Genomic DNA, 18,409 nt, shown 5'->3' with positions numbered 1-18,409 from the left:
TTGTATTGCATTGTCCTTTGGCAAAAAGATCGAGATACTCTAATAAAACAGTAACTACTCTAATATAGTGGAAACCCCTTTTTAACATTCCTGCATACACCCCAGGATTCATGTAGTTAACTAAGTGTTTAGTACAAAGTATATCTTTAAATAATAAAGCAACCACATTAGTATATGAAATATTTATCGTATATGTGGACATTTATTGACACTGCTAGGAGCTGTCTGCCTACATGCAGATGTACTAGACATTAAATCATTATATACTTCAGTCATGGCTATCTGTAAGTATAGGAATTAAGCACACTGGTTACAGTAAGCTGCAAGCATGTAAATATCCTTGTTTCATTTCTTTTATTATCCTTATACTCAAAATTTCTCACACTTGTCATAATAAAGCTGATTCACGTACATGTAAATTTATCATTCAATTCTCAACTAGCATCAGGATTACTCAGGATGTTTGGTGATATCCCTCGGCAATATTATTGCGGTACCATCAATGGAGATTGTATATACTGCTATAACAGCAACATTCTTGCTGTCTCTATATATTCCACTTTTAACACTGTTACAAAAATAAAACCAAACTCCTATAAAATGGATATTTTGTGACCAACCATTATTTGGTAGTTGTCCTTTTTCTGAGGTAAAATTGTATTAGTATATATAAGGACATCAGAAACTATCCTTTATGGTGAGGTTAAAATGTACAGTGTCATTTATATGGAGGGTCCTTTAAAGGAGGTTCCACTGTAGCTATTGTTGAAGTGTAGCAGGTTATTTTTATAGTTAACACATTATTATATACCATGTATGGAGTACAGGGGAAAACAGCAGTGAGTTAGTTGTTTACTGGATGTGAGCAAGTAAGGGTCTCTGTGTCACTGTGGGTCTTCATATGTCTCTTGAGATGGTTGGATCTTACATAAGCTTTACTGCAATATTGACACTTGTGGGGCTTTTCTCCAGTATGAGTGAAAATGTGACATTTAAGACCATAACATGATGTAAACTTTCTACTGCAATACTGACAGCTGTACTGTTCCTCTGAGTTGTGGGTTTTCAAATGTTGCTTTAGTAAGCTATTGAGGGGAAAAGCTTTTTTGCAATGTTGACATTGGAAGGGTTTCTCGCCAGTATGAGTAGATAAATGATACTTCAGTCCCTCAGGTCTTATATATGCTTTATCACAATATTGACAGTGGTACGGTTTTTCTCCACTGTGAACTTGTAGATGTCTCTTTAACAAGAAGTTTTTTACAAACGCTTTCTGACAATGCTGACATTGGTATGGCTTCTCTCCTCTGTGCAAGGCTATGTGATACTTAAAACCATCAGGCGATACAAACTTTCTACTGCAATACTGGCAACTGTACAATCTGTGAGTCTTTAAATGTCTCTCTAGCATGCAGTTGAGGGGAAAAGCTTTGTGGCAATGTTGACATTGAAAGGGTTTGTCGCTGGAATGAGTAGCCGTGTGATATCGAAGACCAGTGGGTGTCTTGAATGTTTTATTGCAATGTTGGCAATTGTAACATTTCAAATTCTCTCCTGTGTGAATTTTCAAATGATTTGTAAGTACACAGTTCATTGTAAAAGACTTCTGGCAATACTGACACTGGTAAGGCCTCTCTCCCGTATGAATTCTCACATGATATTTGAGGCTGGTAGATGATGCAAATGATTTGCTACAATCTTCACATTGGTAGGGTTTTCCTGTATGATTTATTCTTTCATGTATTCTTAGTGCAGAGATTGTCATAAATGTTTTCTGGCACTGCTGGCACTGATAAGGCTTCTCACCAGTGTGAATTCTCAAGTGACATTGAAGACCATATGATGACTTGAATTCCTTACTGCATTGCTCACACTTGTAGTGCTTGTGTTCTGGGTGAGTTCTCAAATGAATTTTAAGAGCACTAAGTTGTACAAACACTTCATTACAATATTGACACTGATGGGACTTTTCTCTCTTATGAACCCATAGGTGTTTCTTTAGCACAGAGTTACGTGTGAATGCTTTGCTGCATAAGTGACACCTGTAGGACTTCTTGCCTTTGTGAGTGTTCAAGTGATATCGTAAATGACCAGATCTTGTAAAAGCTTTACTACAATATTGGCACTGATAAGGCTTCTCACCAGTATGCAAGCGTATATGGTATTGGAGACCAGACAGTGATGAAAATGATTTACTACAATGTTCACAACTGTAAGGCTTTTCACCAGTATGCTTTCGTAAGTGCAGTTTTAGTGTGTCTTTAACTGTAAATGCTTTTTGACAATATTGACATTGATGGGGCTTCTCTCCAGAATGAGTTCTTACATGACGTTTGAGATGGGAAGAGGTTACAAAAGATTTACTGCAATGTTTACAACTATACGGTTTCTCACTGGTATGAGTTCGTAGATGTACTTTTAGTGAACCGCTGGCTGCAAATGTCTTTTGACAGTATTGGCACTGATGAAGCTTCTCTCCTGTATGAACTTTCAAATGACGACTCAACTTACTTCTGTCTCTAAATGATTTACTACAATACTGACACTGTAACTGGTGGGGCTTCTTTCTGGCATGACCTCTCGTGTGTGATTGTTGGTCATCACATGTTGAAAACTGACTTTCACAAGGATGGTTTTCATTATGACTATACAAATGTTCTTCTAGAGCTATACTTTGTGTAAAAGATTTGCAACAGAATTCACTTTGGAAGTGTTTGCTATCATCAGCTGGGATTGGTGTCTGTGATGTTGAAGAATTGGAAACTTCTTGACAGCTAGAGTATGTTTGATGACTAGTTTGTTCATGTCTCCTGATATGTTGTTGAAGGTTGATCAGTGTAGTAAAAATTTCTCCACATTTTCCACACTTGAACACTTGTGGATTAGCATCACAACAAGCTTGACTGTACTTCAAGTGAATATCAAAATTGTATTTTTCCACAAACTGTTTTTGGCAGTGAGCACAAGTGTAGTTGGCATCTGCACATATAGAAATATTACATGAAGTCCATACAATACTTTATGAAATACGCACAAGTGATATCTGATAGATTGCATGGATGAACAAACAAGTTAGAGAACAATACTTCATAGTAGGCAGCGTACATAATAGGCACACACCCTATAGCTGGTAGCTGCACCTGGTAGTGGAAAGAGAAAAGGGACACAATAGAGGACAAAGGTACAGTAAGACCATGATGCATGCACTATAGCTGTAGCATTAGACGAAAAGGCACGTGCAAGATTTTGGAAGTGTGAAAAAAGAAATAAAGGCTGCAGCATGGGTATGCTCAACTGAAAGTACCAGGTAGAGGTGTAGTAAACCCAAACAAAATTTATTTAAACAAAAAATTAAAATTCTATGGAAACTGGTTTAAAGCATTTCAAGTTGCTTTGAGCACAAGTTTGCATCATTTAACCATGCAATACTGCCAAGTCATTTAGAAGAAAAGTGAGGCTGGTTATTTTTGGTCATATTTTTGGAAAAAAAGTGCAAACCTTTATGATCCTTACTACATAGTACTGCCATACTGTAATACAATCAGAGGTTAGTAACATTAACAAGTATAAGGAAAAATTAGGAATTTCGATTAGGGATAAGGGAGGTCACCTACACCTGCAGATATACTAACGGATGTTGTTAATCCCTAATTCAGTCTATACCCATGACTGAATAACAATGTCCACTAATATATCTACAGGTGTAGGTGAACTTCCTTCTTTCCCTACTATTTATTTCTACGTATGATCCCTAATTTACTTCTTTTGTAACATTATTATGACTGGTGAACCAATACAGACCGTAAAAAAGGAAAGGATAGCGTAAGAGTTAATGTTTTCATCTGAATGCGTGCCTCAATTACTGACTAAAAGTGAAGTAGCCATTACACTTTGCTATCAGTTATGTTCACCCTGTTATACAGAGCTATAAATGAAGAACAGTGGGAAAAGCACCTCTGCAATCAATCCAGTCACCACAAAAAATATGGATGATTCGTGAGCCCCAACTACTTGAGATTGAACAATGGCCATTACACTTCGGCTTATACATACAGTATACATACTCATTACAAACAAGCACACCATGTACTCATTACCAATAATGTGGTCCACTGGTAGTCCCAATAGTTTGACATACTGTTCACCATACCATACTAATAGTTCTGTGCCTGGTAGAATATCCTTAATGGTGTAACAGTAAATATTAGACTGGTATTGGAATGATAATAAATTCTGCTCTTCTTCACTTCTAGCACAATTGATAAATCTCAACCAACTAGCATGTTCCTCATTCTTTCCATCAATGTAGTACGACTCGGTACCAGTTTTCTTGATCTAGAGAGTATAAATCACATTAACTCTAAAATTAATAGATTTTTACCTCCCAGAAATAACTTGTATCAGTTTTATCAGTAACATCTTCTTTCTGTACCACTTCTCCCTTGTAAGGACCAATCCTTGTTCTTCTGGGTATAAACTCTTTGGCAAACACTCCTTTGCCAGCATTCATAATGGAGGACATCTTCACTGTAACTTGTAGTGGTACTGGTACACTGGTATAGGATTGTGAGTCTTGGTCCAACCCCCCGCATTCATGCAGTAGTATTAGAGGACCATGTACTGGACAATCACCATGGTATGATTTATCACAATCATCACAAACTGGAGATAGAAAAACAATATTCTATATATCACACACATAACAGTGAGACCTTAGTTATTCAGACATCAAAGAGCTCATCGGCACTATCCAAATTTCCTATAACTATGTACATTACAGTATATCACCATCACAATATTACTAACATATACGTAGCCATTTTTATTTTCGAGGGGGGGAGGTGGGTTGGATTATTACTGATTTGTAGTTTTCCTTGCCAGTATAGACTAAAATTTAATTTATTATTTGTGGCACTTGATATTGTTTGGGTCACTTGTTGTTTTGGCGGTTCCAAGTCTTGTGTGATAATGTCACTGTTACAGTGTTTTAAGCTAAAGAGACCTATTTTGCCCAAACCAAATGGCTCTCTGTCAAAGTTATACCTTCCACAAGTACCGTTGATGGCAGAAACAGTAAAGAATGCTATTGCAGAAATGACTATCAGTAGTAGTGAAACATTAAATTGGAGTTTCAAGAGATGAGGCCCATATGTATAGCTCACTCTGGAAGAAAAGGAAAAAAATAGAAAACAGGCTACTGAGTGTGGTATAGCTTCAACTATCCAACACTTCTAGCAAGAAAACGTTTACCAACCATGAACTGAAGGTCAGTAGCGTGTACACATGGAAAATGCAATACTCAGTGAAAGAAACTGAGCAGGTGAGGACCTGGACATCAATGAACTAACAGATAAAAAGTTGGAAGAAAGTTAATGCTGGGTGAAGAACTTCCAACAGGAAAGTGCAATTGTATTTGCTACATCTTCGTTGCAATGGTGCAGTTATCAATTCTGTTGCTGTGGCTAAAGGGCATAGTTACAGGCTACGATAGTAACTTGATATTAGAGAATGGGGGACACATAACTCTAACAAAGTCCTGGACATTAACAGTTTACTTATGATGTTAGAGTTCTCATTGATATAATGGAAATTCCTGATTCATTAGTCATAAATTTGAACCAGGCAGGAATCTAGTATGTCCTTGTATCACAGTGGACAATGGAGAGGGAAGGCATGAAGTGGATACAAATCACAGGTAGTCAAGATAAAGGAAAATTACAGATGTAGTTGGCACAACAATAGATGGTAATCTCTTGCCACCATAATTGGTTTATGTTGGCAAAACTCCAAAGTGTTTACCAAAGATTGATTTTCCTAAGGATTGGGATTTCACTTTTGCAGAAAGCCACTCAAGGCTCTTTTGCCATACATCAGCAGCAGCTTAGTTTGGATCAACTGTACCGTGATTTTTAATCACTTCCAGGGACATTCTTATCTTGGCTAGTGGTACATACATATTAATTGTGCTTGCCAATTGTAGTGACAGGCTGCAATCCATTTATGTAAGTGTAAATAAGACTTTACAGTTTACAAGATTGCTAGAGAGTGGCTGATTGACTATTGCTGTCACATTCTCTGCAGCATTACTATATGTATATATATCAGAGTAAGGAGAGGGTACATACTGTACAGCAATAGCATAACACACAGCAGCAAAATTTTTAAGAGGCCTCTACTAATCGGTGGAACAGGATGGAATGAACCACTAAAACATGGAACGAATGATTCTCAATACTGATTTATTATCAATATTGTGTGACATGCAGCTTGTGATTCTTTGCAAGTGCTACACAGTATCACTGGGAAGCGTGGCAACATTTATTATGGAGACAATTTCAGGACTGGTATGCAGCTAAGATCTCAGACTAACTTAAACATGGTTCTAAGCATTGAGATATTAGATGGTGTCTCTTGCTGAAAATCACTGTTCACTGGGTCAATACCATAAGCAAGAGGTGTTGCAGCTACAATTGTAAATACTCCACAGTCAAAGCAACCCTAATTCTTGTTGTTGCATTTTAACCATTATGAAAGATGGGTATCTAGCAGTTTGGGAAAATATTTTTTTCCGGTCCAATACGAACTTCGGCATTAGGAAAAGTGAACAACGAATCATAGATATTTTACCATGCAACAATGCAACATGAATAATTTGCACATTACATCGGTAACTTCACAGTAAGAGGCTTCACTTGTAAAAGGGTCAGTCTGAAACTCTTCATAGAAAGAGACTTTAAGCAGTAGATAATTGGCAAATTTTATAATTTTTATATGTGATGATCATTCAACTCACTTTCATTTCATTTGATCATACAATGTTAACTTGTGGCTACCTGCTTGCAGCCTGTTTGCTGATGTTACCACTGTAACATCACAATGACCATCCCTTCTTTGCGTTTCTGACAGGTAGCACTGCTAAACAGCATAACAGAGTTACTTGATGATAATTGATGAGATTACAGCAATTAGGCTGTTTGATGCTTAATCAGGATTTGTAGGGGGTGAAATAGTGATGGAGCTAGTAGCACTGTTAGACAGTGTAACACTATTAGAGAGTCAATAGATGACAATCTGATTGAATTAAATGGGCTGTTCCATAGTCCATAGTTCATCAGTCTGAACAAAGGTAACTGATTTGATGTGTGAAATTGATATTGGTACTGAGCTCTTGGATGACCATGCGGATGACAAGGAAGAGGCAGAATTTGATACCACTATAGAAGACACACACACTTCACTACTGATCCAGATTGGTGACTTCTGTTGGAAGTAACTATAGCCTCAATATCATAATATGATGGTTCACCCACTATATCTTAGCAATCTCATTATTAGACCTAGTTTTTAAGGCAGTTAGTAGTGCTAAATCATGAAAAAAAAAATTCCCTGCTGCCTGTAACCTCGCTTATGTTTCCTCCCAGTTCAATAAAAGTTGAGCATAGTGTTGAAATAGCCCACGGAGATGGCCAACGACTTCTCACTACTACTACCACCACTACCATACCACTACCACTACCACTACTACTACTACTACCACTACCACTACTACTACAACTGCATAGGGATGTATCAAATTTTCTGCCTCCCTACAACATTCCAAGATTTCCCCTACAGTTGCTGTCCATATATTTCCTGATGAACGTGATATCCTCAATCATACTACTATCAGTGGCCTCACTCCGAGCTTCATTCATTGCAGCTGTCATGCTATACCGGTAATATGGTAGGGTATTATTGTCAGACACACACATGTAATGTAAATGATCGAATAGGCACTTGGTTCTGATATGATACTAAACATTTACCACAGGCTTAATCTAGAAATATTAGCCCCTCGAAATATTTAGGCTATATAGTATCATGATGTCAATAATTCAAGTAAAAAAATGTTTCACTACAGAGCACAAATACTTTCTTGGATATACCTAAGATTTCATCAAAGATTGATATAGAAGCATAGCAACAGTGGGGGGGGGGGGGGGGGGGAGTTGCAGAGGTTAGAGCCCCCCACTTTTATTTTTAGAGGGGGTTTGGTCTCTCCACTTTTAAAGATTGGTGGTACAGTAGTCAGATATTCTAATAGAACAGTCATGTACTAAATAAAACAAAGTATAGCAAATGAAATTCAATTGCAAATTTCTTGCGGAGGCATGTCCCAGACCTCCCCAGAAGGTGTGTGTTCCGCATGCTGAGTGAGCTTCACACATTGTACAAATTGGATCATCCTACTTAGCCTTCTCACTTAAATTTTGTTGCTACACCTCCTGTATATAAGTACAGCAAATACTAGTGTTGTACCGATATCCAAATTACCCGATTATATTCCAATAACTGATATTACGCAACAGAATTGGTCAATACTGATAACCGATCTGATATACCCTAATAACACTAACAATCACATCCTCATCATTACTAAATGACTTGTATTATAAGCATTGATATACAGCTCATTCTATGCTAAAATGATAATATATATATACCACAAATTAAAATGTCAAATAACTTATGTCTAGCCTCCCCCACATCATTATACTACACAGCACAGTGGAGATTAACACTGGCTTTGAATTAATCAAAACCGATTAATCGGCTAGTAGCCAATATCAGCCCTATACCTATAACTGAACCGAAAATCAGTGCAACACTAGGAAATACAAAGAATTTTGATATTGCAAAATTTCTTAGACATCAGTAATGTGTTGATGCACATAAATTGAATTGGGGCAATGTTTGCCTTTTGGTATTAATCGATATCAGTCAGTAAGCTAATGATTTAATACTACTTATTACCTAACCCTAACTGGTATGTATATGAAATAATCAGACATTTCAGTAAGGCCACTTGTGCAGTTACCAAACTCATTTTTAATTTTCAACAACACTATTTACACTTACAGATAACACCATCAATACTGCTGTCACCATCAAGATGAGGTCTCAGTGTAATAGGAATCACTTTCAGTGGAGTCAACCTTATACTGAAGTCTACAAATACAGACATAAATACAGAATACACACAAGGGCAAGACTTTGTATGGATTTATGGCTTACTCCATACATTTCTACTTTGTTATAAACACTTTCTATACAATTTCACTGTGATAATCCACCCAGAAAGGGCACTAGGTCATGTTTTCCATTTCCATAATTTATTCATGGAAACCACAAAACTGTTTGTAGTTACTTATAGGCTCCTTGGTAGTGGCCACTCTAACTACTGGATTGCATTCATAGCAATGAAACCTTACACCGGATATTTGAATACTCGAATAACAGCTAAGAAATGTTCAAATACAGAAATCTACTATTCGTTTGAGCCTTACTTGTCACAACAGCAGCTGCTAGATGATTCAGCTGGTTCTCATCAATTGCAACTACATGATACCACAGAGGGCTACAGCTCTCTGAACTACATATGTACATAACCATGATACATGTATACTAGGGCTGAGCGATACTGCCATTTTAGTATCATGATCGATACTAAAGCCACCATTCACGACACTTACAAATAAGTCAATCATAGCTGGTGCTACATAGTTATTCCTCAGTAATCCTGCAGGAAGTCTTTAAAGGTAGTTTGTTTACAGTAAGTTGTTGTAACACATGCTTTGAGGTTATGTTATGGTGTTCACACCTCTTTGCAGGGGTAACCAGGTTATCACTTACAAGAATTCTTAGCCAACAAATGGATTTTTAAAATGACAATAACGTACAGGCATGGTATCACGATAGTTAACAACATAATATCGTGATATCGATTTTCAAAATATCACGATATATTGCTAAAACCGTAATATCACTCAGCCCTAATGTATACCATACAATACAAAATTTTGGCAAGATGAAATATATTTTGGAAATTTAGCTCATGATTCATGATGGAATTTAGTGAATAATATTGTAAAAAAAATGCTTGCATCACACGCATTCTCTCTATTTAGTTGGCTAAAAGTTGGACAATAAATTAAAGTGGATTCACAAACTTCAAAATTTTTGCCCACCAAAATTTGTATTGTTCAGTATATGCTTATAACTAAACTTTCAGCTTTAGAACTTTTGTGGGTATTTACAGTATAACATTGATTTGAAGGGGTTTGGAAGTAAATAGAACTAGCCAAGAACTTTCATTTGGCTGAAAGAATGCTATGTTTTACACAAGCAGAGTTGATGTACATAGGATATTTCACTCAATAAGTCTATAATCACCTTTCAACTTTACAGTTTCATGAAGTCGGTTGATAACATTGTTGATTCTGTTCTTTTGTGCCTTCTTCATTGGATACCACTCCACATGATCATCTACAAACAAAATACTCTAATAGAGCACACACAGTGACTATAAACCTCATGGAAGATTTTACATCACAGAATATAAAGCAGATCAAGGCTTCACATTCTCAACCCTCAATCTCACGTTATCATGCCAACAATTTGTAATCTCATGCCAACAATTTCTTCACTCACAGGATTTTCTTTCTTCACAGACTTTTTAAGTTTTTTTTCAACATTTTGTGACTCAAGACATTGCGGTACTCACTGGGATAATATCCAATTATGCTTCAGCAGTCACATGATCTCTTCTTCAAGTTTTCGTTTGGCAGTCAGAACTCTAAATGCTGGTTGATTGATTCCTTTTAGACAAAAACTGACAAGAGTTGTATAAGAACAACAAACAGTCTACTAGAACTTTGAAAGGTCACTCAGAATCAGGCGAGATATAAATGATGTGTGTATAGTAATCAGTGATTCTGTTGTTGTACAATACAACCTGTGTGAAGCCATGTAGCTGGCAAGACATCTCACAGATACACATTGAATAAGGTGTGTATAAGATTACCATGTTCCAAAAATCGATGCAATAACTATTTAAAATCGGCCACCACTCGATGCTCAAAAGCTGTTTAACCACTAACTTTCAAAATCAATTGTGGCACCACTCAAGTATGGCTACTATTAAAGGTGAAGCATTTAACCAAGGAAATACTGAACCTTTTACTGAATTGCACGAAGGATTGCATCTCCATTGTTCATCTCTGTAAAGTCTCACTCCCAAGAAAGATTCTAGGTTGGGACCTCTGCTATAGCAGGGGGAGGGCCTGAAATAATAAACAAAAGATGCTTCCCCCTAAATCCTGAAATTGAACATTCATCATTTCACCCGCCCATTAGCACTTTAAAAAACTGACGTAAGTTTTTTTTGCAACCGGAATGGATGCTTTCCAAAAATACGTCACTGCTTAGCACACCTTTCGGACATTTTGATTAGGGCCACTATCATTTATCACAATTATGTTACATAGAAATACGGTGGTGAAAACAGCTCGAGTAGAGTAGTATTGTTAAAGGACGGGCCATACAAGTCTTCGAGGTTGCAAAGTAGTACTCTGGTTAGAGGCAGGTGGTTATCAGAGCTGAACAAGGTACAAAACATCGACAACACTAATTTCCTTGCCTGCCCGCCACAAGAAGCTGTTATATAGCATTTTAGTCCGGGTAATCATTAGTACTGTATTGGTGATAGTAACTGTAACAGCAGCTGACCTCCCACACGCTACTTAACAGCTTCTTGTACGGGCAGGCAAGGAAATTGGTGTTGTCGATGTTTCGCACTAGTCTGGCGGCGCCCGCCCCTTCGCATGGAGTAAGGGTCTGGTATGCTTAGTATCACCGAGTTGTTCTGGAGGAATTTAATTTGAATGTAATGACGTAACGAAAAGGTCTTAACGGAAGTGCCTCGCCCAAAACTGTGGCAGCGATATTGAACTTTCTTCACCTTTACACAGGCGAAAGTGGATTGGTCTACTTTTATAGAATACACATGTTTCCCTACCTAGGAAATCAGAGCGTAACCCGGGTTTTTCGCGTATCAAGCAAGGCGAAAGGCCCTTCCCGAAATAACACTTTCTTCTCTTTGTTCTTTATTAGCTAACTCCTTTGTTTCTTTCAGTACTGTTAGGGAATTTGATTCATTCTTTCGACGTAACATAAACAAAAATGCACTGATTAAATGTGGAGCGTTCTGATTGGTTGCACCAGTTTTTGGTAATCCGGTACAACTCCACGATACTAAGCATACCAGACCCCTACTCTATGCGAAGGGGCGGGCGCCGCCAGACTAGTTTCGCACCTTGTTCAGCCCTGATAACCACCTGCCTCACACCAGAGTACTACTTTGCAACCTCGAAGACTTGTATGACCTGTCCTTTAACAATACTACTCTGCTCGAGCTGTTTTCACCACCGCATTTCTATGTAGCGCAATCGTGATTATTGACAGACTTGGCCCCAATCAAAATGTCGGAAAGGTGTTGCTAAGCAGTGACGTATTTTTGGAAAGAGTCTATTTGTGACCAGATTTTACAGAACCGAACCAAATCGCATATCAGGCAAAATCAAACTAACACCACCAGTGGATAGCTACACTATCGTACTACAAGTTTTGACCCTCAACACTACTCAAACTACACGAGGCTGGTTTTAACAGGTCTTTTCTGGGTGGTGTGGAGTGCTCAAATGGCGGTTTCGGGCCTTGTGGGGGACCTGGCTTGGCAGGAATCAGTGGTTTACTGGTGGACAGCCTTATAATGTTGGCCAGACGTGTTCTCTGTAGATTTTGCTACATATCGGCCGCTGGGGGGGCAGCGCGGCCCTGTAATCTAGTGTCTGGGCTCCAATCGTGGTCTGCCTCCATTTTGAGGTCTATCCTTTGCCCTCCCCGCCACCCTCCAGCCCTTTGTGAGCACTCGTGATACTACTTCGCTCGTCCAACTGCTCAGATTTTCTATCTCATTTGGCGGGAAACTGTACAAGCAGCTACAAGTACTGGAAGTGGCTTGAAAGGTAACAGATTGATGCATCTTTGTGTAAATTTCATACGCCTGCTTGCTATCTTTGGAGAGTTATGCTGGCTTCAATTCTTTAAAACCGTTTATCTCGAAACTTCTGATGTGCGATTTGGATCGTTTTTCCAAAATCCAGTCACATTTTCTGTACAAGAATGTAGAGAAAGTAGTCCTCTCGTCTGCTACGTTTACTTTTAAATACCCTGTTATTAAACAACAACACACAATAAACCTTCGTTTTCCTTCTTTGGTTTCCCTTGTTCGTTTATATCCGGCTGTTTAGGAGTACACTCCATGAGAGCTCTGATGAGAGCCAATACGCTTGTACAGTTCGCACGTGATGCTCATCACGCGAGTTCGACATTGGGGAGGCACAAACGGTAACTTATATTATAGTTATTCAGCACCTTTCTTGATGGGCAAGGCATACTTAATGGTGAGCAACACGGTTTTGTTAACAGGAAGTCCTGTTTTACTAACTTGTTATCAACTTTTGAAGAGTGGACTTCTGCTCAGTTTGGATCAAGGATTCAGTTGGCATTGATGTCATATTTCTAGACTACAGTAAGGCATTTGATTCTGTACCTCATCATAGATTGATCTCCAAGTTGGAAGCATTTGGTGTTCATGGTAATTTGTCTTTGTGGCTATCAAACTTTCTTTCCAACTGCTTCCAGAGAGTTGTGTTGAATGGTCACTTGTCGTCTTGGGCTCAGGTGGTGAGTGGAGTCCCCCAGGGGTCTGTTTTAGGGCCCTTGTTGTTTATATTATATGTTAATGACATCCCAGACCTTATTGAAAGTAATGTAAGAATGTTTGCTGATGATACAAAATTTATTCTGTTATTCAGAGCTTTGACGATCACCTTAGGCTGCAAAGTGATGTTGACCGATTGTTGCAGTGGTCTCACACATGGTTGCTTCGGTTCAATATAGCTAAATGTAAGCTGATGCGGATTGGTAACTCTGCTCCGTTCACCTACTCTATGCTGGACAGTTCCACCAACTTACCCTTTGAAATCACAGAAGTGCAAGAAGAAAAAGATCTTGGTATTTGGTACACTGAAGACTTGAAACCATCTCTACAGTGTCGTAAGGCTGCAGCAAAAGCTATGCAAGTTCTTGGTTTGCTAAGAAGGTCCTTCAAACTTTTTTCTGTTGACTTGTTGACTTTTTTGTACAAAATGTATGTCAGACCTCACTTGGAGTATTGCATCCAGGTCTGGAGCCCTTACTTGGCGAAAGATATTGATCTCCTAGAGAAAGTACAGAGACGTGCCACCAAGTTATTACCTAGTTTATTTGATTTACCATACGAAACTCGTCTAGAGAGACTTGGTTTATATTCACTGTATTGTAGACGTCAAAGGGAAGATCTAATTGAGACCTACAAGATATTGAATGGTTACTATGACATCAACCCTACCTCATTTTTCACTTTGCGTAATACGGATACCACCAGAGGTCACCACCGTAAACTCTTTAAATTTCGATCTCGGCTGCTAGTGAGGCATAATTTTTTCACCAACAGAGTAGTTAATTTGTGGAATTCTCTTCCAGCAGATGTTATTTCTGCACCAACCGTGGCATTGTTTAAGAAGAATCTTGATGATTTATGGAGAACAACAAGATATGGGCACTCTCAAAGGCCTGCGGCCTAGCTTGACAGTCTTGTACTGCCAAGCAATTTTTGTCCATTAATAATAATAATAATAATATTGCTGAGTCATAGATAAAGCGCAACTATATGATGTTTTATAGCCTTCCTATTTAATAGCTCTACACAATAAGGAGATGTGCACGTGGACATAGTAACAGTCCAGGAAGTGCACAGCCCAACCACCACTTTCTCAGGCTTACTGTTCATGAAAACACTCTAATAGAACAGTCACTCAATATTAAACTATACCTTTTGTCATAGTTGTATTGCAGGGTGTAGCTACTAGGTGTATGTGTCCACGAAGTTTAATTACCTAAGTAAATGTTATTCTCTCTATTAAAATGATGTTGGAAAAATGCACAGTTTTGCTACAGTAACAGCATCTTATAAAGCCCACCAGTTAAATTTCAGTGATGTTCACTATTTGCGACAGTATTCACTACTTATTTGTTAGCTGCGTAATTTGGATGTAGGAAAGTATAATTATTTTAAAAGTTGTGAGCAATCATTCAAATTGATTTCATGTGAAGTATTCCAATAATTGTTCAATTAGAGTATCTTGAGCTTTTATGAATCTCTCCTTGTCCCTTTTCTTATCCCATGTACCTCCCCAAACTAAACACAAAGCTCATTAGCTAGCTTGTGTGGTTGTGTTTTATCATCTTTAAAGTTGAACCTTTATTAATTTTTGACAAGCTAGCCAGTTGAACCCAAATCCACTGAGTTTTAGGTAATACAGTACTAGTGGTACCTCAATTATCTGGCCATCAATTATCCGTTATCCAAACTGTGGTGGTGACTGTTCTATTAGAGTATTTAGTCTAAAGTGTGTGTTCTATCTATTGGGGTGATTAAGCGGGGCTCTGTATATAAATGAATAGGCTTTGATTATCCGATTATCTGAACACACTCAGGGCCCAATGCATGAGTTCAGATAACAGAGGGACCACTGTATACCATGCCAATCACACTGATCAATGATACTGCTACAAAAAATACATTACGGCAATAGCCATCTCACTTCCACATTATCAAAATCTGAATCCAAGAGCTCAGGATTTCCAGACATGATCACTGGTAAGGCCATGCAAAGTTAATTATATGTTTCTAGTCCTACAAATTCCCCAGAATTGACCAGGTGACTGGCAGGTTTTTTTTTTGCAACTTTTTGATGTGGTACGCTACATTTGACATAGCAGTACATGGAATTATAGGGAAAAACAAAGTTAATGTATAAGAAAAGAGTGTTGCAAGACACAAGAACCTTTCAACAGATTTAAAATTAAAAATTATAGTATAGTGAAATTCGTTCAGCAAAAAATGACCAGTAAGGGAACCAGAAATACATAATAATTAACTTTCATGGCCTAACAGTCAGAAGCTTTATGAACAGGACATTGCAAGAGCTTCTCTCCTGTAATGGTTTTTTAGTTAATGCAGTCTTAGTAATAGTTAGACACTCGCAATAGGTGTCTTCGAGGATTTAAAAACCTGAGGTGACGTCAATAATTACCTCGGCTGCGCCTCGGTAATTATTGACGTCACCGATGGTTTTTAAATCCTCGAAGATGCCTATTGTGAGTGTCTAAGTGTTTTAGACAATGGCGTAGAAGCAGTGAGTTAGTATAGAGAGTTCCCGGCATTGTAAACACCTAGGGTATTTCAGCGAGCAAAATATGTGGTCGCGCAAGCTCGCGCACAAGCCATGAAACGCGAATAACTGAAGGTTTGTAAAGTCCATAAAAAGTATGTTTGAGGCATTATAGATACGTGTGAATGGCAGCAAATGGGAATAGCCAGTGCCAACATGGCTGTCTTGCATGGTCTACAGAGCGTGCTTTAATATGGCGAAGGCTACAAACTGAATTAATGGCTTGTACCACGATGGTCTATAAATCCGCTGAGCTACCCACGATAACAGCGTACCTGAGTGTAATTTCTTTGTAATAATCTGCTCGCAATCGCTTGGTGTTTACTGATGTGCGAAATACTAATTGTCCACAAAAGGCTAATTGCATTACTGTAGGCCACATTGTGGTTGTAAACAACTGTCGGGTGTCTTACCAGTAAGACACCTGCCTTCGCAAATAAGAGACCTCCACACATCAAACGAAACGCTGCTGATGCCATTGTCTAATTATAGTTTTGTTAGCAAATGTTTTGTAGCACAACAGAAATTTGTGTGGTTTCTCTATGTACAAGTTTCCCATGTCTTGCCATGTTACCATTATGCCGACATATGACATTATGCCGGTTTCAGTAACCACTGACATAAGTGTTACTGTTTAATGTCTATCAGGGGGGGCTTTGGGGGCTGAAGCCCCCCCCCTTCATATTTCGGCTTTACTTGATCAATATGCTGAGTATTATAATGAAATTTTGTCTTAGTATAATTATATGATCACTAATAATACAAATACTCATAAAACCACCTTATAAACATCTTTCCAAGGTATTATCAGTGGATTTATGCTAAAGTTTATGCAACAAGGACCCGGATCAGCATTGGAGGTGTACAAGATCGAGATACTCTAATAGAGCAGTCAGCTAACTACTCTAATAGAACATTCACTGGAAACTTGTAGTTGGTTCTGTTATGGAATTTTTCCAAATCTACCTGCGCATATACATACAATGAAGTGCATTGGTCTGTTCAAAGGGCTTCATTCATCTACTTGTGTAGTTAATATGTATGACAAGACTTAATTCAGGTACACAATTACCATTGAAAATGCTCTCAGATTCAATCTTGTATTGTTCAAATTTCAAAATTTTCCACTTTCAACATTATTATTCTAACATGCACATGCATATTCAGTGTTGTGCAATTGTGAGAGGGGTGCATCATGTACTTGGTTGTCTGTGCCTACCCAAACTTTTCCATTAGCAAAATGCTTCAGAGAGCCATATAGCTACCTATAATCTAAAGGCAGTATATAAAATATCTACAGACAGAAAATATTATGAATTTTATGTGGAAATGTCTCCAAATTGCAGTATTTTAGCATTTATTTTTAAAAGTTTTCCTGGGGGGGGGGGGGGGGGGGGGCATGCCCCCAGACCCCCTAGCTCCAACATGCTTTGCATGCTGGGAAGTGTGCTTTGCACACCTCTACCCAAGAGATTAGTACCTTGAGTTAGCCCCCCCCCCCCCCCCTTTTATAAATCCTAGATCCGCCCCTGTCTATATAACATAAAAATTAAGATGAAGCAAGAGGGCCGGGTAGATCACGGTCAGTAAGGATCATGGGAACATTAAGTGAACTCACAACTCCCTATTAATTGTGACTAAGTATCCTATAGTGTCAGAATCAAAATATACTTGTGGGTTTATCAAGATCTGTGTTGATTTACTTCAGCGAGCCCTTCTTATTTTGTAGGCAATCCTAGCTTATTCCTAAATTAAGTTTTATAATATTTTGCAGACAGCACTAATCTCTCATATATCTAACACACAAGACACTAGTGACTGCACGTGCCCAGCTCCCCACAGATCGATAGAAATGAACACATGAAGAAATTTGCAATTGCTGTCTAGACTGAGTGTTGATAATCACACGTGACATTGAGCACCACATGAATACAAAGCACCATCAACTGACACTTAACAATAATTTAGCTAGTTTAGCTCTATAGAGGTAATGATCTGTGTGTATATAATGTCATCATGTAATTTGAGATCTGAAAGCTTTCAGGAACTTATAGACCACATCTACCTGTGGGTAATTGTTGCGTATTTGCAAGAAAGTACAGTTTGATTATGAGTGCATGATGATACCCATACAGGATGGTAGCTAGCCTAGCATGATGAGCTGCCGCTCAACACCATGCACACAGCACACCTTAATTGATTTCGTATACTCATGATATAACTAACTCTGGTTTATACCAGACAATCAGCTG

General features: G+C 38.3%; 1 protein-coding gene and 2 long non-coding RNA genes across 4 annotated transcripts; 2 read left to right on the top strand and 1 right to left on the bottom strand.

Annotated features, from left to right (window-relative positions):
* Positions 1–13,198, bottom strand: LOC136252225 (zinc finger protein 420-like). The gene is made up of 6 exons (XM_066044620.1): positions 13,080–13,198; positions 10,213–10,305; positions 8,899–8,988; positions 4,382–4,662; positions 4,098–4,335; positions 1–2,979 (listed from the first exon to the last, which is right to left on the bottom strand). The coding sequence occupies exons 1-6, from the start codon at positions 13,141–13,143 to the stop codon at positions 845–847; spliced, it is 2,901 nt and encodes a 966-aa protein (XP_065900692.1). The 5' UTR covers positions 13,144–13,198; the 3' UTR covers positions 1–844.
* Positions 13,182–13,751, top strand: LOC136252228 (uncharacterized). The gene is made up of 2 exons (XR_010699422.1): positions 13,182–13,283; positions 13,347–13,751. It is a non-coding gene; the product is annotated as an uncharacterized lncRNA (long non-coding RNA).
* A 2,282-nt stretch (positions 13,752–16,033) lies between these two features.
* On the top strand, positions 16,034–18,204 carry LOC136252241 (uncharacterized). Of its 2 annotated transcripts, none has more exons than XR_010699427.1 (2): positions 16,034–16,083; positions 17,932–18,204. It is a non-coding gene; the product is annotated as an uncharacterized lncRNA (long non-coding RNA). The 2 variants fall into 2 exon arrangements; XR_010699426.1 differs by having other exon boundaries at positions 16,041–16,121.
* The last annotated feature ends 205 nt before the right edge of the window (positions 18,205–18,409 follow it).

Source organism: Dysidea avara, chromosome 4 (assembly GCF_963678975.1).
Source record: "Dysidea avara chromosome 4, odDysAvar1.4, whole genome shotgun sequence".
Classification (NCBI taxonomy): domain Eukaryota; kingdom Metazoa; phylum Porifera; class Demospongiae; order Dictyoceratida; family Dysideidae; genus Dysidea; species Dysidea avara.
The sequence above is the reverse complement of the archived record's forward strand: the minus strand, read 5'-3'. Positions and strand labels throughout refer to the sequence as shown.

Coding starts and splice junctions, on each gene's coding strand:
- LOC136252225 (XM_066044620.1), bottom strand. CDS start 13,143: ATGGAGTGTACTCCTAAACAGCCGGATATAAACGAACAAGGGAAACCA. Junction 8,989..10,212: donor TGAAACTGTAAAGTTGAAAG/GTGATTATAGAC, acceptor CTGTATTTGTAG/ACTTCAGTATAAGGTTGACT. Junction 4,663..8,898: donor CAGTATTGATGGTGTTATCT/GTAAGTGTAAAT, acceptor TTCTATCTCCAG/TTTGTGATGATTGTGATAAA.